We start from the raw sequence: 27819 nt of genomic DNA on the forward strand, positions 1-27819 counted from the left end.
TGACACGGATTGTTTTGTGGCTGCTTTGTTACCGATTCTGCGGGAGGAAATAAAAATAAAAATGATTTTAGAAAACTTGCCAAGCCACTTGTCGGATGATGGCGCGCAAATGCACAACAGCTCGTGCAAAATCGCACGCCATCAGCGCGCAGTGACACTGGGCGCAGCCGCTCGAGCAGTCAAAAGAAGAGCCGCCAGCGGCCGGCGCAGTCTACCAGGCTGCTGCGACGTGGGAGCTCGGACCCGGTCCTGAGTGGGCAGGCGGGCAGGCGGGCAGGCGAGCACCGCCCCAGCGAGAGGCGGCGCGCTCCGCCCTTGCCTCGCCCCCTGCGAAGGGAGACGGGGAGAAGGCGCTTCCGCGGGCGCCGCCGCGCACTCGGAACCGGAGCAGGCGGCTGGGCTTGGCGAAGGATGAAGCGGCGCGCCCAGGAGGCGCCTTCCGGGGCGCAGGGCAAGGGGATCTCGGCCTCTTCCAAGCTGGGACAGGCCGCGTCCGCATCGAGGGGCCCCCGGCAACCTGCCGGGTAAGTCAGGGAGCTGGGGTGCCTCTCCATCGCGGGAGGCAGAGGTTGGTGGAGTTGGGATTTCTGCATTGCAGCGGGTTGGGCTAGATGGCCTTTGGGGGTCCCTTGCAAGGCTACCGTGCCAGGATTTTAAGTCGCCCCGCTTTGCGCGCTCCGGGCACCTGCGCCTCTCCACCCGGCGAGGCTCTGAGCGCTCCCCGCCTCCACCCGCCATCCCATCCGCTCGCTTCCTCGCTCTCTTGCTGCCGGTTTTCATCATGCGCTGGCGAGGAGGAGGGGTTTGTTTTTCTTTCAGGCTCAGACAAAAAAAAAATAAGGTCACATGCATTTTGAGCATCATTTGTTTTCAAGAGAGGCTGGAGATGGGAACGGAGCGCGCGCGCGATGACCTGAAAAGGGGTTCAGTTACAGATAGGTAGCCGTGTTGGTCTGCCATAGTCAAAACAAAACAAATTCCTTCCAGTAGCAGGAGTGTATCTGAAGAAGTGTGCATGCACACGAAAGCTCATACCAAGAACTGACTTAGTTGGTCTTTAAGGTGCTACTGGAAGGAATTTGTTTTGTTCTGAAAAGGGGTGTTTGGGAACGGGGAGTTTGGCGATGCTTGCAACAGGGAGAGAGGAAAGATGGCGGGATTCAGCACTGGCCAAAAGGAATTTGCTTGTCACAATTATATCCCCCCCGGACCCCCCCCCGCTTTTCCTCGTTTAGTCCCCGTTTTGTGTTTCGAACAACCCTGCAGGGTCGGGTAGGCTGAGAATGAGCTTCAGGGCAGAGTGTTCTAGCCGGGACAAGGGTCAGGGATGTTGGGAGCAGTTGTCTAGCAACATCTTGGAAGCGCCAGGTTAGCGGAACGTGCTTTAGGGAGTAAAGTTGCCTTGATTACCGTGGGAATTGCATCAGAGTAAGCATGCATGCCAGTGATTCAAGCTTTCCAAACCAGGACATTCCCGGAGCAAATTCAATGTTCCAGTTTGTTTGCTTATGATTTAGGTAAAGGTAAAGGGACCCCTGACCATTAGGTCCAGTCGCAGACGACTCTGGGGTTGCGGCACTCATCTTGCATTATTGGCCGAGGGAGCCGGCGTCCAGCTTCCAGGTCATGTGGCCAGCATGACTAAGCCGCTTCTGGTGAACCAGAGCAGCGCACGGAAACGCCGTTTACCTTCCCGCCGGAGCGGTACCTATTTATCTACTTGCACTTTGACGTGCTTTTGAACTGCTAGGTTGGCAGGAGCAGGGACCGAGCAACGGGAGCTCACCCCGTCGCGGGGATTCAAACTGCCAACCTTCTGATTGGCAAGTCCTAGGCTCTGTGGTTTAACCCGCGTCCCATCATAAATTAATAATATTTTTTTTATTTATATCCTGCCCTCCCCAGCCGAAGCTGGGCGGCTAACAACAATATTGTAAATATTGATTTACAATAAGTAAATCAACCATGATTTACTTATTGCATAATAATAGTAATAATAATAATAATAATACAGTAATAATATTCATAGTCCACCCTTTTCTCCAATGAGTACATCATTCTCCCTTTCCTTCATTAACCCCCACAACAACCCTATGAGGTAGGTCAGGCTGAGTGTGATCAACTGAGTAGGAACCCACTGAGCTTCATGGCCGGGGGGGGGGGATTTCAACTCTGCCCTCTCCCAGGTTCTAGACTGGCGCTCTAACCACTACACCACCTTCCGTTCCCCGTTGAATGAGCGGCCTGTTTTGGGAGACATCCTTGAGTGAGTTCCATAGTTTAGCTGTGCTGTGTGAAGGACAACATTATGTTCTCTCTCCTCAATCTTCCAGCGCTCAGTTTTGTTTGATGTCCACGAGTTGCTGGTGTTCCGAGCGAGAGAGAAAAGGTGTGCTTTTGTCACAGTTCATTCTCCTCCACTGCAATCCTTGGCAAAGCAAGCATTTAATGCTAAGGAGGTGTTTTGGGAACTTATTTACACCCCGGATTTAACCAGAGCTGTCGTTTCCCCAGGGTGGCGGCGCAGTGGGTGTGAACTGTTGCACACTAGGAAATTTGCAGTGCTGTTTCTGGAGCCAGCCAGTTAGCCGTGGGTGAGTGGGACGAAGGCCGCTGGTACCCATCCTGTACCTGCCCGTCCCACTGATGGGATCCTGTCCAAGCCTGGAAGTGCAATGCTCCTTGCTTAAGCGCCGTTCCTCTTGCAAAAGCCCAGAGGCCAAAAAATGGGGGTGAGACACACCTTTGGGCTTCAGGGTCTTTGGTCTGGGGTCTTTGCCCCACGCTCTCCCTCCCGGACCCTCTTAACTGAGGCCATGTCTCTGGAGGTAAGGAGAGGCCAAAATCCTCTGGTCTGCCATCTGCAAGAGCTGCCAGGAGTGCTGTTTCAGGATGAGACCTTCTGCTCCTTCCCCCATTAAAAACACACACACACAACAAAACCCCCTTTTGCCTTTGATTCGAAAATGTCTAGACATCTAGACATGTGGGGTGCCACAGGGTTCTGTCTTGGGCCCAGTCTTATTCAACATCTTTATCAACGACTTGGATGATGGACTCAAGGGCATCCTGATCAAATTTGCAGATGACACCAAACTGGGAGGGGTGGCTAACACCCCAGAGGACAGGATCACACTTCAAAACGACCTTGACAGATTAGAGAACTGGGCCAAAACAAACAAGATGAATTTTAATAGGGAGAAATGTAAAGTATTGCACTTGGGCAAAAAAAACGAGAGGCACAAATACAAGATGGGTGACACCTGGCTTGAGAGCAGTACATGTGAAAAGGATCTAGGAGTCTTGGTTGACCACAAACTTGACATGAGCCAACAGTGTGACGCGGCAGCTAAAAAAGCCAATGCAATTCTGGGCTGCATCAATAGGAGTATAGCATCTAGATCAAGGGAAGTAATAGTGCCACTGTATTCTGCTCTGGTCAGACCTCACCTGGAGTACTGTGTCCAGTTCTGGGCACCACAGTTCAAGAAGGACACTGACAAACTGGAACGTGTCCAGAGGAGGGCAACCAAAATGGTCAAAGGCCTGGAAACGATGCCTTATGAGGAACGGCTAAAGGAGCTGGGCATGTTTAGCCTGGAGAAGAGGAGGTTAAGGGGTGATATGATAGCCATGTTCAAATATATAAAAGGATGTCACATAGAGGAGGGAGAAAGGTTGTTTTCTGCTGCTCCAGAGAAGCGGACACGGAGCAATGGTTCCAAACTACAAGAAAGAAGATTCCACCTAAACATTAGGAGGAACTTCCTGACAGTGAGAGCTGTTCGACAGTGGAATTTGCTGCCAAGGAGTGTGGTGGAGTCTCCTTCTTTGGAGGTCTTTAAGCAGAGGCTTGACGACCATATGTCAGGAGTACTCTGATGGCGTTTCCTGCTTGGCAGGGGGTTGGACTCGATGGCCCTTGTGGTCTCTTCCAACTCTATGATTCTATGATTCTATGATCTTGCAAAACCTCAGCAACCCATCCTCCTCATTGGCTCCACCAGTGTGGGGCAGTGCTCAGAGTGTCTGACTAGGGCTCAGAAGACTCAGGTTCGAATCTCCACCCAGCCATGAAGCTCTCCCTGGGTGACCCTGGGTGAGTCCCTGCCTTCTCTCTGCCTGACTTACCTCATAGGGCTGTTGTGGGGATTAAGTGAGGGGGGGGCATGTGTGCCACCTTGAGCTCCTTGGAGAAAAAAGGTGGGATATAAATGCAATAGATTAACAGCAACAACTATTTAAAATTAGCACATGCCTGTATGGAAGTGAGAGCTGGGCCGTAAAGAAGGACTGATGCTTTTGAATTACGGTGCTGGAGAAGACTCTTGAGAGTCCCATGGACTGCAAGAAGATCAAACCTATCCATTCTGAAGGAAATCAGCCCTGAGTGCTCACTGGAAGGACAGAACGTGAAGCTGAGGCTCCAAGACTTTGGCCACCGCAGCAGAAGAGAAGACTCCCTGGAAAAGACCCTGATGCTGGGAAAGATGGAGGGCGCAAGGAGAAGGGGACGACAGAGGACGAGATGGTGGGACAGTGTTCTCGAAGCTACCAGCATGAGTCTGACCAAACTGCGAGAGGCGGTGGAAGACAGGAGTGCCTGGCGTGCTCTGGTCCAGGGGGTCACGAAGAGTCGGACACGACTAAACGACTAAACAACAACAACAACTTGTGGCCTGGGGTTCTGCAGTGGTACCTTGCATTCCCCCCTCCTCCTTCCTCTTTGCCCCCTGCTACTCTGGGGCCAGGGAATTGAGGGCAATCGTGCCAAGGGCTGGTTTTCAGGGTTAGCTGAGTGCCTCTGGGAATGTGCAGAGTGCATTTATGTTCTTCCATGCCCTCCTGCCTCGCTCCCATTTCTGTCTTCTCCATCTGGCACAGAGGCCTTCTGTTAATATCGGGATATTTTTTGTGGGGGGCAAGTCAGTTGCATGGACAGGGCACTCTGCACATGCTCTGGGCACCCTCCCCTCCCCTCCATTTGTGTGTATTTGTGTAAAAAAATAAAATCCTGCCCTCACAGAGTTTGCTATGGTGGCAGAGGGGAAGGAGAACAAAAGGAGGCAATTGGGGGGGGGGGCAACAGAGTCTTATTCAGTTTGACCCGTAAGCTACATTCCAGCAGTACAAAAGTTTGAGGTTCCTACATGAGCTTCTCACTGTTGCTCCTTTCACCTCAGAGCAGCCAGACTGTGTGGGAAATAATCTCCCTCCTCCCAGCTTTCCTGCCTCCATACAAATGCACAGAGCTGGGCTCCGGGGCTATTTCTAATGCTGAAATACCTGCCTACAGATAGGCCCAGGTGATAAGCTGTAATTAAAATAATTAGCCTTCATGAGCAACTTTTTTCTGGGCCTGTCAAGAGTCAGAGCCCTGATCAGTTTAGTATGTAAACTGTGTTGTCTTCTGGTGGCCCAAGGGCACCCCATGAGCTTCATGGCTGAGTGGGGATTCGAACCCAGGACTGGGGTCTGGAAGTTCTGGCTTTCGAATCTCCCCTCAACCATGAAACGCATTGGATGGACTTGGGCCATTCACCTTCTCTCAGCCTAACCTACCTCACAGGGTTGTTGTGAGGAGAGCCATGTACACCACCTTGACATAAACGTAAGAAACAAACAAATAATAAAACTCTCAGGCCACTCTGATCTGGCCCTCGATTCACACACTAAAGCATCTTCCACTGTAACTAAGTAAATAAATTCAGCAAGGTTTGGGATCCGTTTTATTTTCTCGGTTTTATCCTGCGAAACCCCTTGCTGTTTATTACGACAGCCGGCCTGTCGCTGTTTCAGTAGATCAAAAGGGTGGGAACAGCTGCAGAACTGCCTCCAGGGATGAGAGAGGAAGACGTGCGAGTGACGGCACTGGCACTGGGCAATAGGCACTTGCCACAGCTGACTCTGTCGCAACATGCTGGGAGTGTGCAAGTGCTTTGGCAGCTTTTTGGCGTTTGTGGTGTCGCCAATACCTAAGGGTAGGGAGCAAGGGCAATGTGAGCTCTGGGGGTGTTGTTGTTGGTGTTACTCAACCGAGTTCTGCTTATTTGGAAGCTGACTATTGCAGTTGTGATTTGGTTCCTGCATCACAGCAAGGTGAGTTGCTGCCTCTTGGGTGTGTTTCGATGCCTTGCCAAAGCACCCTCAAAGCGAAATCGCTCATCAGCTGGGTTACGTGTGGGCCCAGACCTTTGCTGAGCCAACTGTTGCACCAGAAGCTAAGAGCATTAGCGGCATGTCTCTTGTGTAAAAATCTGGCAAGACGGAGGAGGGAGGTGGTTAGCTAATCTATTTTTTTAAAAATAAATTTTTATTAAGATTTTAAAGGTTACAGAAAAAAAGGAAAAGAAAACAATCAAGGAAGAAAAAGAAAAAAAACAATACATGTAAAAAAAATCATCAAAAAACAGAAAAAAGAAATAAAAAACCAAGTCAAACCTTTAACTCACTTACTTACATTCACTTATTTCCTTAACTTCCTCACGCCTCCCATTTTTGTATTCTAGTTCAATTAAATATTCCAGCAAATCCTTCCAACTTTGTTTTTATCCTAATAATTTATCTTAACATATTATAATTTTACCTTCTCTCTTTCACCAATTCATTTTTACTTAATCCTTTATGTCTTTTCTGCTAAAACCACCTAATTTTCTTTTCCCAACATCTTTCTAACAATCCTTAATTTTACAATATTTTTGAAGATAAACTTTAATTTTTTTCCAATCTTATTCCACCAACTCTTCTCCTTGGTTCCGGATTCTGCCAGTAATCTCAGCCAGTTCCGTATATTCCATCACCTTCATCTGCCATTCTTCCCGGGTGGGTAAATCTTGTGTTTTCCAATACTTTGCGATGAGTATTCTTGCTGCTGTTGTGGCGTACATAAAAAAAGTTCTATCCTCCTTTCGCACCAATTGGCCGACCATGCCCAAGAGAAAGGCCTCTGGTTTCTTCTGGAAGGTATATTTAAATACCTTTTTCATTTTGTTATAGATCATCTCCCAGAAGGAGGTGGTTAGCTAATCTAGTCCAACCCTTTACAATGTAGGAATTGCAGCTAAAGAATGTATTTATTTTGTTTGTTTATACAAAACTCTTTAGTATCTTGCCTGTCCAGCTTACAGCACAAGGCAGCAAACTGCAGAAATAAAAGAAACAATTACACAGGTAATTTAAAATCAAACAACAACGATAACAAAGACAACAACAATAATTTATATGCTGCCCATCTGACTGGGTTGTCCAAGGCCCTCTGGGCAGCTCCCAACAAAACCAGTATAAAACCCCAAACGTAAAAAACTTCCGTATAGGGATGTCTTCTAAAAGTCCTATAGTTGTTTATCTATTCGACATCTGTTGTGTGGTCCATATGCCTGGCCAAATAAATCGGCCACTGGCCTCCTCTTCAGTATCTCAACATTGAGGGCAGACTGAATGTCACTGTGATGGGAGTTCCACAGGTGAGGTGCCACGACCGAGAAGGCCCCGTCTCGTGCAGGAGTGGCACTCGAGGGCAGATTTAGGCAGGGCCTTGCAGAGCCAGGCAGAGGCCTGGGCAGACAAATGTGACTATTAATTATAATTATAATTATAATTATAATTATAATTATAATTATAATTATAATTAAAACTTCTCCGTCTTCATATTCTACTCTTAAAAAAGATGTATGCTTGTGAGAAAGCCACTATTGCTCATAAGCCACTGTTTCTTTAAAAAACATGGTTTCCACCAAATTTTATCCTCATTGAGCTATATGTACTCTTCGGGTGTATGTAATATTCCTGGCCTAGTCAGCAAAATTTTAAACAAATGGCCACATCTTCATTAATTTTTCATCATTAAAAAATAAAAATAGCGATAAGAAAGCCAACACACCAGGGTTCAAATCTCCCTGGTGACCAGGGTTCAAATCTCCCAATCTCCCATGAAGGTCAGTGGGTGACCTTGGTTCATCAGTCACAATATTTCAGCTGAAACTACCTCCTACCTTTGCTGGGATTAAATGAGGAAGAGGAGGAAAACTTACATAGGCCGCTTGGAGTTTCTTGGAGGAAGGGTGGGGATAGAAATGCAATAAATAAAAATAATATGGAAATAATTATCGCTGTCCTTTCTTTACTCATTTAAGTCTTTTTACCTCCTTATCTCTCCCCCCCTAATAATATTTATTATTTTCCATACATAGATACAACAAAAGAAAAGGCTGACAGTAATAAAGAAAAAAGAATAAAACAGAAAAAAGAAAAAAGAATATAAAACATAAACTACAACAAATCATCACTACACTAACACTTAATTAATTAAAATCCATCTTCATAAACATATTATTTGACTTCCTCAAATCTCTTCCATCTGAATTTCTTAGTAATTATATATAGCAGTTTCCAATATCATTATTTCTTTATCTCCTTATCTTTTAGGGGACTCCTGGACTGGTTCCAAGCCAGTAAAATCAAGACGCTGATCCTGAATGTATTTATTCTGTATGCCTCCATCCCCTTCATCATCCGCACATTCCCTTCGCTGCTGCAAAAGTTTGTCTTTCTTAATTTCCGTAAGTATTCTCTTTGCCTATTGCCTGCCTTGGGATCTTTAAACGGGCCGCAGCAAAGATTTCTCCAGGGGCTGGCTGAACTTCTGGAAATCAATTGCTGATCAAGGGTTTGCCTGGTATCAAATTGCATTGTCTTTATCTCAAACTAAGCCGGTTTGCCCTGACAGCTGCCCAGGGGTCCTGCATGTCTGTTTCCAAAGGCCTGTCTGAATAGGAAGGTTTTTCCTGGGCTGAGTCATCACTGCAGGAGAGGAAGATCTTAACAGGCTTTGTCTTGGGAGCAAATGAACATAGGAAGCTGAGTCAGGACATTGCTCCATCTATTATTTATTATTATTATTATTATTATTATTATTATTATTATTATTATTATTTATAACCTGCCCTCCCTGGCCAGAGCTGGGCTCAGGGCGGCTAACACCAGTAAAATTACAACAGAAACATAATGGGGGGCGGGGACAAAAAACCCCAATTTAAAATACAGGTTAAAATGCAGTTTAAAAAGCAGCCTCATTTTAAAAGTAGCCCATAAATCAAAACCGTAAGGGGAGGGAAACATAAGGGTCAGACTGAGTCCAAACCAAAAGCCAGACAGAACAGCTCCGTCTTGCAGGCCCTGCGGAAAGATGTCAAGTCCCGCAGGGCCCTAGTCTCTTGGGACACAGCGTTCCACCAAGTCGGGGCCAGTACTGAAAAGGCCCTGGCCCTAGTTGAGACCAATTTAACCACCTTGCGACTTGGGACCTCCAAAGTGTTGTCATTTGTGGACCTTAAGGTCCTCCGTGGGGCATACCAGGAGAGGCGGTCCCGTAGGTACGTGGGTCCTAGGCCACATAGGGCTTTAAAGGTCAAAACCAGCACCTTAAACCTGACCCTGTACTCCACCGGGAGCCAGTGCCGCCCAGGCAGTGCGCATATTCTGCAGCTCTTGCAAACATGCTGCTGCTGGGTTCTGTCTAGGCTGGAGAAATGGATGGTTTAATCCAGAGGCTGCCAGTCCCTTTTGGGCTTGTGGAAACCTCTGTATTTTTGAGTGAGTGCTATGGATGCGATTCCACTTTTGGCTGCTTCTCTCGCTTCTTCCATGAGCACAGCCAGGATTTTTTAAATTGGGAGATTCCCCCCCCCCAGACGACATTACGGGGGGCAGGCTTCTGCTAGGGCGGCAGAACCTCAGTTAATTGAGTATTTTTTAATGCTTTTCAATACTTCTTGAGCCTTCTAGTAGCCCTCTCCTCCATGAATTATTCCAATTTGCTTTTAAAGCCATCTAGGTTGGTGACCGTCTTGTGGGAGGGAGTTCCACAGTGTAACCGTGCCCTGTGGATGAGGAGGTCATTTCTTCCATCTGTCCTGAATCTTTCTCTGGATGTCCACAAGTCCTAGCTCTCTGAGAGAGGGAAGAAAACTTTCCTTTGTCCACTTCTGCCATGTCATGCGTGGTTTGGTTTTGCTGCCCATTCATTCGAAGTCATAAAGCAGAGACACTCGTTGCATGCTTAGTGTGGCATTGACAAGTGTTGGGGGCGCATGGGGAACGCGAGGCCTTTGCCAGGGAGCAAATTTCCAACGTGAACTTCTTTTGCAGTTGTTTTTCCCTTTGGGGTGGATTTCCAGAAGCCCGAAGTATATCTGAATCACACGAGGAACTTTTATCTCACCTCCGAACCGGGGATCACTATTGGGATTTGGTGAGTAAGGGGCTGTGTGCTGATCTGCATGTCACCCTCCAAGTCTCGCTCCCATTCTGATCTGGGGCTGAGGATGATCCATAGATAGATAAGATAGATAAAACTTTATTCACATTAGCCAATGGCTATGGCAACATAAAACAAGCAATAGGTAAAGGTAAAGGGACCCCTGACCATTAGGTCCAGTCGTGGCCGACTTTGGGGTTGCAGCGCTCATCTCGCTTTATTGGCCGAGGGAGCCGGCGTACAGCTTCCAGGTCATGTGGGCAGCATGACTAAGCCGCTTCTGGCAAACTAGAGCAGCGCACGGAAACGACGTTTATCTTCCCGCCAGAGCGGTACCTATTTATCTACTTGCACTTTGACGTGCTTTCAAATTGCTAGGTTGGCAGGAGCAGGGACTGAGCAACAGGAGCTCACCCCGTCGTGGGGATTCGAACCGCTGACCTTCAGATCGGCAAGCCCTAGGCTCTGTGGTTTAACCCACAGCGCCACCCGTGTCCCATAAAACAAGCAATATATACAAATAAAAAGACAGCAATGGGTAAAAAGGGCAATCAAATGACCAAGATTATCATCTGATCATTTTGATCTGATAAAAGAAAGAACAATGTGGCCTCAGATGGGCGGCCTGGGATGGTAAGTAAGAGTGGGTTAATAATCTCATTCCTCAGATCTTTATAAAGGGGACAGGACAGGAGAACATGTGCCACTGTTTCCAGATTGCACAAGGGCAGAGTCAGTTGCAATCTTTTGGTACCTGCCCTGAAGTATGGCAGAGGGCATCACATCCAATCTGGCCAGTGCGAAGGCACGTCTGTATTTTGGGATAGTTAATTTGTACAAATATGGTGCCAGGGTATCAAATTGAGAAGGGGGAAAAAAAGGCATACTAAGGACAGTATTTCTTTATAATGGCCAGATTGTTCTGTTGCTCTAAGTCTTTCAGACGCTGTCCAATTAGCCTTTTTGCTTTAATAAAGCCCGTCATGAGAAGCTTACGTGGGTGGAGTCCGCAGGAGAGGAGTTTTTGGTGCACAATTTTAAACCGCGCACTTTTATGGGGGTCTTGTGTCAGTAAGGGCAGTAGACTGGGTGGATTTAAGTTTAGACGGAGCTCATAATTAAGAGTTTTTTGGCAGGACCGAGCTTCTACAGAGGGAAGGCTTGAGGATGATCCGTATCTGCAAAGCACCATGCATGCGCTTATCGGCTTTGCTCTCACTTTTGCTTTCTCATTTCTCTGTGCACAAATCCGTATTTTTAGCTGATGTGCTCAAGGCTCGCTTTGTGCACTGATCTGGGCAGATGCAACTCGCCTCACTGCTCCCCCTTTCCATCTGCAGTGGGGCAGCCCCCACTGCAGCTGAGTAGGCCTTTTGCTTCTCTTAGGCACTCCTTGCCTGACAACATGCGGGAGGAGGCTGAGGGGAAGGGACCCAGCTGGTACGAAGAGGCCCTGGCGGACGATAACCCCATCATAATCTATCTCCATGGCAATGGGGGGACCAGGTGAGTTTGAGACTGAAAGGAAAAAAGACAGAGTCCATGCTGTTATTCCCCTGCTCAGTTGTTATTCTCCTGCACGCGTCGTCTGGATGTTGGGACAGAAGGGCTGTAGCTTAGTGCAGGACACCTGCCCTGCATGCAGAATGGTCCCGGGTTCAACACCCAAGGGCATCCTGGTGGTGCCATTCCCCCTCCTGTGGCCGGTGTGAGTCTGAATAGTCTTGCTCATTTAACTACTTTAAAACTTTAAACCAGGCATAGGCAAACTCCGGCCCTCCAGATGTTTGGGACTACGATTCCCATCATCCCTAGCTAACGACCAGTGGTCAGGGATGATGGGTACTGTAGTCCCAAACATCTGGAGGGCTGGAATTTGCCTATGCCCTGCTTTAAACCACGTCTTTTAATGGCTGGCTTGTGATCTGTTTATGAGTCATTCTGGAAATAAGCAAGTTGGCAATTTTGATCACCGGCGACAATGATTAAACACTTGGCTCTCATCTTTGACCTCTCTTACAGAGCAGCAAGTCACAGAGTTCGTTTCGCAAAGGTAAGCTGTGGTGTTCCCTCTTCCCCTTTAAAAATAAGAACATAAGATGAGCCTCCTGGAAGAGGCCAATGGCCCATCGAGTCCCGCCTCCTGTTCTCATTGCGGCCAAACAGAAGCCCCAGTGGGAAGCAGACAAGCAGGATTCGAACACAAGAGCCATCTCCCTTCCTCTGGTTTCCAGCAACTGGTGTTTAGAACCATTGCTGCCTCTGACTACGGACTCAGACCATCCATCGTGGCTAGTAGCTACGACAGCCCTCTTTTCCTCCACGAATTTGTCCAATCCTCTTTCGAAGCTGGCTACCCCTGCCTCCTGTGGCAATGAGTTCCATAGTTTGCACTGCGCGAAGAAGGACTTCCTTTTAGCTTTCTGTTTCTGAAGTTTTGGCTCATTTGTTTAACAGGCCATGAGTGACAGCGGCTTCCACGTCCTGGCTGTTGACTACCGAGGTAAGTTCCGACGCACAAATAATGCCAGGCTCTTGCGGGAAACGCGGATGGTCTATTTTCCCCTGATCCCTCATTTGATGCCTCCCTCTAGGCTACGCAGACTCCACCGGCCACCCCAGCGAAAACGGCTTCACCACGGACATCCTGTTTATCTACGACTGGGTCAAAGCCCGCAGCCGCAACAGCACAGTCATCTTTTGGGGACACTCGATGGGCACTGGGTAGGTTTTGCCTTCTCAGCCCTGTCTCCGGGTGCCCTCTTTATTGTGGATTCTGTTGGAAACATGCCCAGGAAGGCTGCAAACTTCCTAAGTCATTGTGACATCTCTCTGGTGGTCCTCTCTGGCCGTAAATCTCCCTCAGTCCAGAGAGACCGGTAATAAGCGACCCCTCTCCTCTGAGAAGAGCACGCTAGTCTTCTAGCTTATCCTAGCAGAAGAAAGACTCCATCAGTAGTTCTAAACTACTTTATTTACAGTCTTATAAGACGGAGACTCCATCAGTACATCTGTGCTCTTTGAACACCAGTACAGAACTGCATCAGGACACGGGTGGCGCTGTGGGTTAAACCACAGAGCCTAGGGCTTGCCGATCAGAAGGTCGGCGGTTCGAATCCCCGCGACGGGGTGAGCTCCCGTTGCTCGGTCCCTGCTCCTGCCAACCTAGCAGTTCTAAAGCACCTCAAAGTGCAAGTAAATAAATAGGTACCACTCTGGCGGGAAGGTAAACGGCATTTCCGTGCGCTGCTCTGGTTCGCCAGAAGCAGCTTAGTCCTGCTGGCCACATGACCCGGAAGTTGTACGCCGGCTCCCTCGGCCAGTAAAGCGAGATGAGCGCCACAACCCCAGAGTCGTCCGTGACTAGACCTAATGGTCAGGGGTCCCTTTACCTTTACTTTACAGAACTGCATCACATACAGAAGTGAAACTGACTTCCAACAGTACTCAGACTTCCTGTCTCACGCTCACTCAGACACTCACATGATGTATACAAAACATAGTACAATAGTACCACTTGCTGGAGCATCTCGGATAGATGAAAATCCTAACATCACTCCCCCATTTTTAGGTAACCGTTTCTGTGTAAGCTAGTGCAGCATCAAGTGACATAAACAAACAGTTGTCATACACATAGTATACCCCTGTTGTACCAGTTCCACTTTTGGAACTACCTGCAACTGGATTTACCAGTTCAAACCTCTGGTTACCTGTCTTCCATGAGACTAGAGCTTTTGCTCTATCTTGGTCTGAGGAAACAGTGTTGACCCTTGCAACCTTCAGGTGTGGTTTTGTCTCTCCTGTGGACAAACCTGGTACCTCAGTGTCTGAAACCTGGTTTGAGCTGGGGAGAGGGCTTTTGTGTTCGAATTCTGCTCGCTGGTTTCCCACAGGCAGCTGTGTCCAGGGAGGCTGTCTACCAGCTCTCTCTGGTACACAGGATGAGACCCTCCCTGCCCACAGACTGTCTTGCCAGAGTGATGCATGCTCTGGTTATCTCCCGCTTGGACTACTGCAATGCGCTCTACATGGGGCTACCTTTGAAGGTGACCCGGAAACTACAACTAATCCAGAATGCAGCAGCTAGACTGGTGACTGGGAGTGGCCGCCAAGACCACATAACACTGGTCTTGAAAGACCTACATTGGCTCCCAGTACATTTCCAAGCACAGTTCAAAGTGCTGGTGCTAACGTTTAAAGTCCTAAACGGCTTCAGCCCAGCATACCTGAAGGATTGTCTCCACCCCCATCGTTCAGCCCGGACACTGAGATCCAGCTCCGAGGGCCTTCTGGTGGTTCCCTCATTGCGAGAAGCCAAGTTACAGGGAACCAGGCAGAGGGCCTTCTTGGTGGTGGCGCCCGCCCTGTGGAACGCCCTCCTATCAGATCTCAAAGAAATAAACTGCTATCTGACATTTAGAAGACATCTGAAGGCAGCCTTGTTTAGGGAAGTTTTTATTGACTGATGTTTTAATGTCTTTTTAATCTTTTGTTGGATGCCGCCCAGAGTGGATGGGGAAACCCAGGCAGATGGGTGGGGTAGAAATAATAATAATAATAATAATGGCCGGTCCCCATGAGAACGGGATGTCAGGCTCAATAATTCATTGGCCTGATCCGGGAGAGATCTTCTGGGCCTGCGATGTGACAATATCCCTCTTTCCTGTTTCCCTGCAGAATTGCTACCAACACTGCTAGGAGACTGAAAGAAAAAGGTAATTATATATATCTGTGTGTGGAAGGGGTCACGGCCTCACAATCCAAAGGGGCCTGGTTGTGGGTACATAGGAAGCTGCAAAGTGCTGTCCACACTGACTGACAACAGCTCTCCAGCGTTTTAGACAAGGGAGCCTGTTCCTAAATTCTACTTGGAGGCACCAGGGATCGAACCTGCGACCTTCTGCCACCAAGGCAGATGCTCTGCCACTGAGCTACAGATTAGAGAGAGGCATTTGCACATGCTTTTGTGTGAAGCACATGGCCTGGTGGTGCTGTGGGTTAAACCACAAAGCCTAGGACTTGCCGATCAGAAGGTCGGTGGTCCGAATCCCCACGACGGGGTGAGCTCCCATTGCTCGGTCCCTGCTCCTGCCAACCTAGCAGTTCTAAAGCACGTCAAAGTGCAACTAGATAAATAGGTACTGCTCCGGCGGGAAGGTAAACGGCATTTCCGTGCGCTGCTCTGGTTTGCCAGAAGCGGCTTAGTCCTGCTGGCCACGTGACCTGGAAGCTGTAAGCCAGCTCCCTCGGCCAATAAAGCGAGATGAGCGCCGCAACCCCAGAGTCGGCCACGACTGGACCTAATGGTCAGGGGTCCCTTTACTTTTACAGGGTTATTAAACCTTTAAACTAAGCCAGTGTGGTGTAGTGGTTAAGAGCAGTGGACTTGTAATCTGGTGAACTGGGTTCGCGTCTCCGCTCCTCCACATGCAGCCGCTGGGTGACCTTGGGCCAGTCACACTTCTCGGAAGTCTCTCAGCCCCACTCACCTCACAGAGTGTTTGTTGTGGGGAAGGAAGGGAAAGGAGATTGTTACCCGCTTTGAGACTCCTTAGGGTAGTGATAAAGCGGGATATCAAATCCAAACTCTTCTTCCTCTTCTTCTTGGAAGTGAGGAGATTGGCTTTTGCATAGGGTGAGCAAATCGGGGGCATGAGCCGCAGATTTGGCCCTGAAATCCGTTTCAGTGGACGCGGATTCCTCTAGGTTGTTTCTGAGCATGTTCAAAATGCCCTTCTTTCTCCGGTTTATTCTTACAGCTCTCTGTTAACGTGTGCGTGAAGCAACATCTGTTTGCGTATGACGTCAAGAGAGAGGCTGTCAACACAAATGACAGATGCAACTGGGTCCCCCTCCCCACTTTCTCCCCTACTTCTGCTGAATCCTCATTCGTGACGCCATTCCTACGTACTTTCCCAATGCCCCTCACTCAAAACTGCATATAGTTTGCCCCCAGGTCTATAGGGGATGGAAGCTACTGGGGTCGTGAGGAAGCTGAGAAGCCCTGAAAAGATGGTGTAAACAAAAATTACCCTTTTCCCTTATGGGGTATCCAAGAGCCCATATAGAGTCCTTACATAGGTTCCCTATCGGTAGGAGAAAATAACAGAGGCCAACCAGAGATTACTGAGAAGCAAAGCAGCTAGTAAGCCTGATCTGTATTGATCTGTTGCAACAGGGTGCTCCCCTCACACGCAGGAGAGAGGAGGAACCCCGAAAAATGGCGTGTAAGGCCTTATAAAGACTTTTGAAATTCCCATTCCCTAGATCAAGACCACCCCCAGGAACATCATGCATGCATCACAGAAGGGGTGTAATGTAAGACCACCCCTCAGATACATCATACCTACATCACAGAAAAGGCGGTCTTAAAACAGAAATTTGAATGTTGTTTTTCTCCTGTCCGGCAGGTTACTTGATTGGATTGCCTGGGTAGCCTGGCCAGTCTTTTGTAGTGATAAATACTTAGTTCCTGGGCCAGGTCACAGGCTCACACCCTATTCAAACACAGACATACCCTCAAGACAGGATTTGTGAAGGAAAAGACAATGGGGAGGCTTTTTCACTTTGACCTTGCAGAGAAAACATTTGCTCAGTTTAGGAATCAAAATGGCTTCAGGTCGGTCTTCCTGTGCTGATCTACATGCGTGCGGTTATGAACATTACCATATTCCTAAGACCTCAAAATTCCTACCACAGATGGGATGAGAGTGAAACTCGACATGTGATTCCGAGCAGGGGCGCCGACTTATAAAAAATATTGGGGGGGCGGAGGCCCATACCGACTTATAAAAAATATTGGGGGGGCCCAAGACCTCCAAACCGCTGCTGCTGGGGGAACGAAAGGGGCGAGCCCCAGGCTGCCCCGACCTTAAGTGAACCTGTGAGGGCCCGCCCTTTGCGGCAGCCGATTGGCTGCCGCTGTGGGCGGTGAATATTAATGAGCTAGGGGGAATCCCCGCTGATGGGTCGAGAGCCCGCAACCCCACCCCCTCTCTAGATCGGGAGTGGCTTTATTTTAACTCATTACTGAATGTATTTTAAAAGGTAACTATCGTCAAACAAGGAAAATAAAAAATACCAACATAATTTTGTGATTTTACAAAGTATAATATAACTAATAATTTTCTTAAATTATTGGGGGGCCGGAGCCCCCCCCAAACGAATTTTTGAGGGGGCTCGGGCCCCCTCAGGCCCCATGGAGTCGGCGCCTATGATTCCGAGCTGAGATCCTGCATTTGGGACTAGATTGTGACCCTGCAATGATTTTGTGTCGGCAGCAATCAAACAGGGCTCCATTTCGTTGGAATCTGCTTTGAAGTTGTTCTGGAGGGGTAACAGGGCTACATCTCCACACCCTCCTCAAATTTTGCAAGTTGACTGTTCAAGTCAGCCTGGATTTCTGTATATTTTGTCTCTGTCGGACTGGAATAGCTTGCTGCCCTGGTTCTTCTGGTGGGGAGAAGCTGCCTTTTCTCCAGGGATTTGTCTTGGTGTCTCTCCAAGCGCTTTTCGTAGAATTGTAGAATTAAATCGCAGAATCGTAGTGTTGGAAGGGAACACCAAGGATCTAACTCTCCAATACAGGAATCACAGCTAAGAAATGACTGACAGATGTCAATCCAACCTCTTTTTAAAAACCTCCAAGGAAGGAAAGTCCATTACCTTTTGAGAGAGTCTGTTCCGCTGCTGACAGCTCTTGCCATCCAAAAGTGCTTCTTAAAGTTTAGTAGGAATCTTCTTTCTTATCAACTGACAAGAAATATTATTATTATTATTAATAATAATAATAATAATAATAATACCCCGCCCTCCCCAGCCAAGACTGGGCTCAGGGAGGCTAACACCAGGTATAAAAACAACTGATCGAAATACAACTTAAAAACAAGATTAAAACACAACATTAAAATGCAGCCTTATTTCAGTAGGAACTCAAATAAAAAACTTTTTTGGGGAATGAAAACGTCAAGTCTTCACCAAGGCCAACTATCCAGACTGGTCCTACGTGGGCCAGAAAACAGCCAGGGAAGTCCCCAAATAGATTATGACTTTCCTTGTTCTGGACACTCGACTTGCGTTGATGCAGCCCAGAACTGCGTTTGCTTCCACTTTCATTTTCCAATTCCCACCTCTTCCCCCCGCAGATGGAACCATAGTCGACGCGCTGGTTCTCGAGGCTCCTTACACCAACATCCGGGATGCAGCTGCCACCATCCCCGTTACAAAAGTAAGATTTAGTTCTCTTCTTTCGCGGCCCTCTTGCTGCCACTAAAACAGCTTGCTGAGCAACTCTGTAAACAGCGGGGTGTGCCAGCTGGCAAGCGGTTTTAATTTCTATTCTGTTTGGCCGGGGTGGGGTTCAGCCCTGGGAGCCAAATACGGCCTCTAAGTGCACCTTGTGCAAAAGTCAAATGTAATATGACAAGAGGCATTCTAGGTCAGACCATTGGTCCAGCATCCTGTTCTCACAGTGGCCACCCAGATGCCCCAATGGGAAACACGGAAGCAGGATCCGAGCGCAAGGATCCTGCAGGTTCCAGCAACTGGCATTCAGAACCATTGCTGCCTTTGACCAGATGATAGCCATTGTGGCTAGTAGTTGTTGATAGCCTTCTGCCCCATGAATCTGTCCAGTCCTCTTTGAAAGCCCTGCCAAGTTGGTCGCCACTCCTGCCTCCTGCAGCAGTGAGTTCCGCAGTTTAACGGTGTGCTGCGTGAAGGAGGGCTTTCTTTCACATGTCCTGAGTTGGAGGCAGCGTGCCTCCAAGTGCCAGTTGCTCCGAATAGTGCTGGAACGTCCTGAAATGCGAGACTCCCCGTCAAAAGTGGCGACCTGCCAGCATCTTGGGAGACTTCTGTTTACACAGCCATTCCCTTGATCTCTCAATCTTCATATCATGTTTTCAATGCTGTGCTGTTTTAATGAGTCTGTCTTATCTTGGACATTTATATGCTAGCTTTGTTGTGTGTTTTGTTTTTTTAAATTTTTGTGCCATTGGTTTATGTGCTTTGCAAACTGTGTGCGTAAATTAAAAACAAGGATGATCTAAAGGCCTTTTCTGGACCACCAAATGCACCGTATTTTTCGCTCTATAAGACGCACCCGACCATAAGACGCATCTAGTTTTAGAGGAGGAGAACAAGAAAAAAAATGTTCTCTCCCTCTCTGCTCAGCGCCTCTCTAGCAAAGCGGGAGGAGAAAGGGAAGGGGCTCCCTTTCTCCTCTCGCTTCGCTGAAGGGGCGCTGAAGTGTGTCTTATACAGCAAAAAATACGGTAATTACCATTGGGAAAAACCTTAACCAGGGGTTGGCAACTGAAGGCCCATGGGCCATAAGCGCCCCCCCCCGGGGTCGTTTAACTGGCCCATGAACTGCCCCTAAGCTGAGCCACCCTCTCTGTGAGTCCCCGCGGGCTGTTTTAAACCAGCGCAGCACAGCATGGGGACTCACTTTTGCAGCGCCAGAAATCGCATCTGCTCAGACGCAGGAAATTGCATCTGCACAGACACAGATGCCAGAAATTGCGCCTGTGCAGACACAGAAAATCGCGGGCGCACGCGCACTCTGGCCCACGGATGATGATGATAATAATTATTATTATTTATTTATACCCTCCCATCTGGCTGAGTCCCCCCAGCTATTCTGGACGGCTTCCAACAAAACACTAAAATACAGTAACCTATTAAACATTAAAAGCATCCCTAAACAGGGCTGCCTTCAGATGTCTTCTAAAAGTTTGGTAGTTGTTCTTCTCTTTGACATTGGTGGGAGGGCGTTCCACAAGGTGGGTGCCACCACCGAGAAGGCCCTCTGCCTGGTTCCCTGTAGCTTGGCTTCTCGCAGTGAGGGAACCACCAGAAGGCCCTCAGAGCTGAACCTCAGTGTCTGGGCTGAACGATGGGGGTGAAGAACGATGGTTCTTCGTATCTGAAGAAGTGTGCATGCACACGAAAGCTCATACCTAGAACTAACTCAGTTGGTCTTTAAGGTGCTACTGGAAGGAATTTTTTTATTTTGTTTTGACCATGGCAGACCAACACGGCTACCTATCTGTGATGGGGGTGAAGACGCTCCTTCAGATATACTGGACCAAGGCCATTTAGGGCTTTAAAGGTCAGCACCAACACTTTGAATTGTGCTCGGAAACGTACTGAGAGCCAAAGTTGGTCTTTCAGGACTGGTGTCATATGGTCTCGGCGGCCGCTCCCAGTCACCAGTCTAGCTGCCTCATTCTGTCTAATTGTAGTTTCCGGGTCACCTTCAAATGTAGCCCCACGTAGAGCGCATTGTAGTAGTCGAAGCGGGAAATAACCAGAGCATGCACCACTCTGGCAAGACAGTCTGCGGGCAGGGAGGGTCTCATCCTGCGTACCAGGTGGAGCTGGTAGACAGCTGCCCTGGACACAGAATTGTCCTGTGCCTCCATGGACAGCTGTGAGTCCAGACTGACTCCCAGGCTGCGCACCTGGTCCTTCAGGGGCACAGTTACCCCATTCAGGACCAGGGAGTCCTCCACACCCACCCGCCCCCTGTCCCCAAAAAACAGTACTTTTGTCTTGTCAGGATTCAACCTCAATCTGTTAGCCGCCATCCACCCACGGAGGGATCTCCACTGGAGTGAACTGGCCCAGGCCAGGTAAACCTTGCTGACGCCTGACATAAATCTTCAGCCAGAAAGTATGTTATATTTGGAACGTGGACTCCTCTTGCCACTGATATTGCAGCAATATAGACCCCCCCTTGCCCCCCACACGTTTGCTTTGCTGACACATTTACTGGGGCAATTGCACAAAGGCATTTTCCATCCATCCGCTGCGACTTCTTCTAACGAGTCACCTGCCCTTTCTTGAAACAGATCTACCGCAAGTTTCCTGGCTTTGACTATCTGATCTTAGACACGATGGCTCTCGCGGGAATGATCTTCCCAAACGACAAAAAGTGAGTCTGAAGGGGGCCACGGTGGCAGCGAGGTGGTTCTGTTTGGGGCATCTGTCCCTGTAGAAGTCTGCGTACACTTGAGCAAAACAGGTGTCCTCTTATTTTGTTTTGTTTCATAAACAAAAATTGCCCTTTTCCCTTATGGGGTATCCAAGAGCCCATATAGAGTCCTTACGTAGGTTCCCTATTGGTAGGAGAAAATAACAGAGGCCAACCAGAGATTACTGAGAAGCAAAGCAGCTAGTAAGCCTGATCTTTATTGATCTGTTGCAACAGGGAGAGAGGAGGAACCCCGAAAAATGGCGTGCAAGGCCTTATAAAGACTTTAGAAATTGCCACCCTGTAGATCAAGACCACCCCCCAGAAACATCATACATACATTACAGAAGGGGTGTAACCTAAGACCACCCCCCAGATACATCATACCTACATCACAGAAAAGGCGGTCTAAAACAGAAATTTGAATGTTGTTTTTCTCCTGTCAGTTGTTTATTTCCTGTCTGGCAGGTTACTAGATTGGGTTGCCTGGGGAGCCCGGCCAGTCTTTTGTAGTGATAAATACTTAGTTCCTGGGCCAGGTCACAGGCTCACACCCTATTCAAACACAGACATACCCTTAAGACAGGATTTGTGAGGAAAGAGACAATGGGAGGTTTCCCACTTTGACCTTGCAGAGAAAACATTTGCTCAGTTTAGGAATCAAAATGGTTCCAGGTTGGTCTTCTTGTGCTGTATATATATATATATTTTAAAAAACAGATTTTTGGTAAACCATTTTGAGGTTTTTGTTGCAACCAAGCGGTATTCAAATTTTCTTAAATAACTAAAAATTGCAATTTAATTTGGGAGGCATCATCCTTAAGGCACAGGTTGGGGAACTATTTTGGGGTCTGTGTTCACCCCTGGCCATCACCCAACTGGGGTCCACATGCCAGCCCAAAGCGCCTGAACAAAATGGGTTTTACCCCTCACTCTTGCAGACTTCCTCTATGTATGCAGGGAGAGACAACCCTCCCCGCAGGGGATCTGTAAAATCAGATGAGGATGGGGATTATGACTTCTTGCCTGGTCACCAAATGATCAAACTGATGAGAAAGGAGGGACAATTTTGGCTGCTTAGTGGCTCACTGCTCTGCCCAGCCCTGCCCTTTAGAATAAAAACCATGTGCTACTTCTAGACTCTTAAATCTGTTCCCTGCTTGGTGGGGCTGCTACCACTGAAAAATAATATTGGAGACCACGTGGGCCATCAGGAAAGGGTTTGTAGCTGGCCTCACACTTTAAAAAAAAAAAAAGAGAGAGAGAGAGAGAGAGAGAGAGAGAGAGAGAGAGAGAGAGAAAGAAAGAATGCCTCTTCTAAGATTGTTCTACATCACATCTAAAGCCAAAGTATGACTCTTGCTTAAAAAACATTTTTTAAATTACTCCCGTGCAAATTTAATTGATTTAACCAGCTTCTCGGCTAAAGTCCCACCTATTTCATAAACTGTCTTGTGATTTTCAGATGAAGGGTGGTATATAAATCTAATCATCTCGTGTTCCAATTTTCCAAATCACTTTGGGAGCCAGGGTTTGGCCAAAGATGCAGGATAAAACCAAGATAACCAAATGCTTGGTGGTTCATTGCATTCTGTCTCCATCTGCAGCGTCCAGTTGTTGTCCAGTCCTATCCTGATCCTACATGCAGAAGACGATGGGATCATACCAATACAGCATGGAAGAAAGGTAACAAAGCCTTTGTACTATTCTAATCTTCTTTCTTCATTTCTTTTAAAAGTGGGAAGGCCATGCAGCCGTGGAACGAAGCCTCCATGGTTATCTGCTCACTTAGCGAGTAAAATGGTGGCAGAGTGGGGTGGGGTGGGTGGGCAGAACTATGGATTATTTTCACAATTACAAAGGGCTCCTTGTTTGGTCGCCTAGGGACACAGTTCTCCTCATCCTAGGCGAGCGACTATTCGTCATTGCCATACTAGGGCTGAAAATGCAGGGTCAGATAGGTTACACTTTCAAACTGGGCTAGGGAACATTTGTCCCTTCTGGGATTGTTGGACTGTAGTTCTCATCATCCCTGGCTCTGGGCAATGATGGCTGGGACTGACGGAAGTTGCAATCCAACAGCCGTAGGGCAACTGGTACCCATGCGCTGCTCTAAAACATCCTTTGCAACTTCTGCCTTGAATTCCTTGTTGCTTAGTCATTTCCTGAACATTCAAAGCAAGCTGCATTTATTTCAGAGGGACCAGGGTGCTCATTTTGAGAGGGAGTGGTGAATGGGTTGTTCACTCTACATATAATTTTTTTTTAAATGCTGCAACATGCTTTGAACCTTCTTGTAGTGGTTCTAGGGGTTGCTCGTGCGTAAATCGGTGCCACACCTGGCTGGGTTGCCTGAGTGAACCTTTTCTGTCCAGACAGCCACTCGCCCGTGGCTGTCTCAATCACTGACAGATAAATACGACTTGTGATTTTTTATTATTATGGTTTTATCCCACAGAGTTCATGGTGGTTTCCAAAGCTTTCCCCCCCTTTCCCTCATTTTATCCTCTCAACAGCCCTGTTAGGTAGGTTAGGGCTGAGAGAACTTGCAGTGGGAACACAGGACATTTTGTGAGCTGGAATTGGAAACAGCATCCTGTTCTGACAGTCTCATCTCTAGCCCTCCTGCAAAATCACACCTTGCGTTGCGAGGTGAGGCATCGGTCTGTGGCTTCATTTCCACTGTCGAAACCCCCCACCTCCAACTTGGCCCTGACTTTAAAACTTCTGGTGCCTTCAGAAGTGTCAGGGGCGTTTCTTGAACTTCCAACAAAGAAGCTCTTTGACGCCTAGTCTCCGCCTACTCTCCCTGCGCGGAAGCCTTCTGCGCAGGGAGGGTGTGGGCAGCAGAGGACCCTTACTCTCCCCGCTGGTCCCCGGCGAGGAGTCATGGGACCGCCTTGCCGATTCCCCCATCTGCCCCCCTTCTCCACTGGTGCTACGCTGATTCTCTTCCCCAGAAGATAGGCTGCCTCTCCCCATCCCGGGACGCTCTCTGGAATCCCTCTGGATTTGGTCTCTTCCTCTGGCCCTGATGGCAGTTCCCTGACACTTCTGAAGGCACCAGAAGTTCACTAGGGGATTTAGTGAACATGAGTCAACAGTGTGATGCAGCAGGAAAATCAAAGCTAATGGTATTCTAGGCTGCATCAACAGTGCCCAGATCAAGGGAAGTAATAGCCCCACTCTATTCTGCCTTGGTTAGACAACACGTGGAATATTGTGTCCAGTTCTGGGCACCACAATTTAAGAAGGATGTTGACAAGCTGAAACGTGCGCAGAGGAGGGCAACCAAGATGATCCAGGGTCTGGAAACCAAGCCTTATGAGGAAGAGTTGCTGGGTACGTTTAGCCTGGAAAAGAGGAGACTGAGAAGAGATATGATGGCCATCTTCAAATATCTTAAGGGGTGGGAGCATGCTTGTTTTCTTCTGCTCTGGAGGGCAGGATTTGAACCCGTGGCTTCAAGCTGCAAGAAAGGAGATTCCGACTAGGCATTCAGTGCCAGCACCGTCCGTTAAGAGTTTGGGTGTAATCCGTGACACCTCCCTCTCCATGGAGGCGCAGATTACAGCTATTACAAAGGCCGCATTTTTTCATCTCTGCCAAGCTAAGCAGTTGGCCCCTTATCTCTCTCTCCCTGACCTAGCCACTGTGATCCACGCGACGGTCACCTCCAGACTGGATTATTGTAACTCGCTCTACGTGGGGCTGCCCTTGAGACTGACCCAGAAGCTCCAGCGGGTGCAGAATGCCGCAGCGAGACTCCTTACGGGGTCTTCGCTGCGAGATCACATTCATCTGGTGCTATACCAGCTGCACTGGCTCCCGGTAGAGTACAGGATCAGGTTTAAGGTGCTGGTTTTAACCTTCAAAGCCCTATACGGCCTAGGACCCTCGTACCTACGGGACCGCCTCTCCCGGTATGTCCCATGGAGGACCTTACGGTCTTCAAACAAAAACATCTTGGAGGTCCCGGGCCACAGAGAGGTTAGGCTGGCCTCAACTAGAGCCAGGGCCTTTTCGGCCACGGCTCCAATCTGGTGGAACGCTCTGACACAAGAGACTAGGGCCTTGCGGGACTTGACATCTTTCCGCAGGGCCTGCAAGACAGAGCTGTTCCACCAGGCCTTTGGTCAGGGCGCAGCCTGACCCCCCTCCTCTGGCAATCTGCACAGAATTTTGCTTATTGGTTGCCATAAATTTGATTTTAATTAATTTTTAGAATGAAATGTTTTTAGAATTGTTGGATTCTTTTGATTGTTGTTAGCTGCACTGAGCCCAGCTTCGGCTGGGGAGGGCGGGATATAAATAAAATTTATTATTATTATTATTATTATTATTATTATTATTATTATTATTATTCAGAAAAACTTTGTTCAACTGTCAAACAGCTCTTACTGTCAGACTCCCACGAGAGGTTGTGGGCTCTCTTTCCTTAGAGGTTTTTAAGCAGAGGTTGGATGTGTTGGGAAACTGTGTACGTGCAGCTACTCACACAGAGTCAATTAAGGTTTGGCAGACAGGCAGAAGGCAATCTGAAGGAGTAAGTCTGCCTGGTTTGGCTGCCTGCAGAGACATGGAGGTAGCTCCCTGATTGGTCAAGCTCTTTCAAGGGAGTGGTAATTAATGGCCAACTAACTGGAATGAGTTAGTTCAGGAGTTCAGAGGTTCAGAGTTCTGTGTGTCAGTGTAGGGAGTTGTGAGTCGTGTCAGAGAGAGCTAGCTAAAGATCCGTGTTCTGTTCGTGTAAATAGTCCACTGCATATAATAAACACCTAACTACAAGTTCCTGGTTCCTGCTTCATCTATCCTGTCTGCAGCCAAGTCGCCAATTGCTTCCGTGAATTCTGCGTGTACTCTGCTAGGTCTGGCTAAGGTCCTGCAACTAGTCAGAAAGTTGCAAAACACCAAGTACAGTGGTGCCCCGCAAGACGAATGCCTCGCAAGACGGAAAACCCGCTAGACGAAAGGGTTTTCCGTTTTGGAGGTGCTTCGCAAAACGAATTTCCTATGGGCTTGCTTCGCAAGACGAAAATGTCTTGCGAGTTCCTGTGGGGTTTTTTTCCTTCCCCCCTCCCTTTGTCTAAGCCACTAAGCTGATCCGCTAAGCCGCTTATCAGCTGATCCGCTAAGCCGCTTATCAGCTGATCCGCTAAGCCGCTTATCAGCTGATCCGCTAAGCCACTTATCAGCTGATCCGCTAAGCCACTAATAGCGCTAATCCGCTAATGGGCTTGCTTCGCAAGACGAAAAAACGCAAGACGAAGAGACTCGCGGAACGGATTCTTTTCGTCTTGCGAGGCACCACTGTAGGTTTTACCAGTAGGATTGCCATCTATCCTGGATGCTTTAGCTGAGATTCCAGCATTGCAGGGGAATGGCCTAAATCAAAGGTCAGCAACCTTATCCGAGGATGGGCTGGTTAACGCTCCGTCTGTCAGAGGATGGGCCGGAGCGTGTGCGCATGCGCACTCTTCTGGGTCGGAGGAGCACCTGTGCGCGTGCGCACACACTATTTCCGGCGCACATCCGGTTCGGGAGAGCACCCATGAGCATCCACACAGGCACCATCAACCCAGAAGTTGGTCCCCGCGGCGCTAAGAGCGGGCAGCGGCAGGGGTCGCCATGGGCCAGTTAGACAAGCCTCGTGGGCCACAACCCCTGGACTAGACGACCCCCGTAAGATTCTATGAAACTAAGAAACCCCAGATGCTGCAACCTGCCTCATTCGTTCCCTTACAGCTCTTTGAGATTGCATACAACACTTCGGAGAAGAAAGAGAACGTCGTGTTTATTCCTTTACCTTCTGCCCTGGGCTTAGGACATGACTACATTTCTTTCCACCCTGATCTTGCCGGCATTCTCAAGTAAGTGGGCGGAAAGAAGAGAAACGCTTTTGCAGAATGGGGTCCCCAGCCCCTGATTTCCCTTTGACACTCTGAGGGCTGGGATGCAGCAGGGAGCTGGGCTCATGCAGCTGCTGGCTCTAGCAGAGAGGGGGATGTGCAAATTTGCTGTGCTGGAAGCCCAAGAAGCAGCCCTTATCCCAGGCTGTTTGCCTTGGCTCTTTGCAAGAGGGAGGACCCCTTCTTCATCGCTCCTGCACCTTGATGAGAGAGACTGTCCAACCATCCTGGTCCTGTCCATTAGCAGTACAGTGGTACCTCTGGATGCGATTGGGATCTGTTCCGGAGCCCCATTCGCATCCTGAAGCGAACCTAAGACACGACTGCACACCTGTGTGTGCACGGGTCGCGTTTCGCCGCTTCCGTGCATGCGCGTGACATCATTTTGAGCGTCTGCGCATGTGCGAGTGGCTTCGTTCCTTCCGGGTCACCACAGAGTGCAACCCAAAAATATTTAAGCTGAAGCGTATTCATCCCGAGGTATGACTGTATAACTGTATATGCTTAAATGCCACAGCAGCACTTGGGCCTGTTATGTCAAGACATAACACCGGTCTTGAAAGACCTACACTGGCTCCCAGTATGTTTCCGAGCACAACTCCAAGTGTTGGTGCTGATCTTTAAAGCCCTAAATGGCCTCAGCCCAGTATACCTGAAGGAGCGTCTCCACCCCCGTT

The 27819-nt window shown here is 48.5% G+C and overlaps 1 protein-coding gene across 1 annotated transcript in view; it reads left to right on the plus strand.

Moving 5' to 3' along the window:
- Nucleotides 1–350: 350 nt before the first annotated feature.
- Nucleotides 351–27819, plus strand: part of ABHD12B (abhydrolase domain containing 12B) — a 28817-nt gene continuing 1348 nt past the window's right edge. The window contains exons 1-12 of the mRNA XM_081864674.1: nucleotides 351–524; nucleotides 8425–8558; nucleotides 10147–10249; nucleotides 11642–11761; nucleotides 12278–12308; nucleotides 12713–12758; nucleotides 12850–12979; nucleotides 14933–14970; nucleotides 18400–18482; nucleotides 21112–21194; nucleotides 22841–22919; nucleotides 26979–27103. Of these exons, the coding sequence (XP_081720800.1) occupies nucleotides 412–524; nucleotides 8425–8558; nucleotides 10147–10249; nucleotides 11642–11761; nucleotides 12278–12308; nucleotides 12713–12758; nucleotides 12850–12979; nucleotides 14933–14970; nucleotides 18400–18482; nucleotides 21112–21194; nucleotides 22841–22919; nucleotides 26979–27103 (1085 nt within the window). The 5' untranslated portion in view covers nucleotides 351–411. The remainder of the gene's footprint in view (nucleotides 525–8424; nucleotides 8559–10146; nucleotides 10250–11641; nucleotides 11762–12277; nucleotides 12309–12712; nucleotides 12759–12849; nucleotides 12980–14932; nucleotides 14971–18399; nucleotides 18483–21111; nucleotides 21195–22840; nucleotides 22920–26978; nucleotides 27104–27819) is intronic.

Source organism: Podarcis erhardii (genome assembly GCF_964252035.2).
Source record: "Podarcis erhardii genome assembly, chromosome: 1".
Classification (NCBI taxonomy): domain Eukaryota; kingdom Metazoa; phylum Chordata; class Lepidosauria; order Squamata; family Lacertidae; genus Podarcis; species Podarcis erhardii.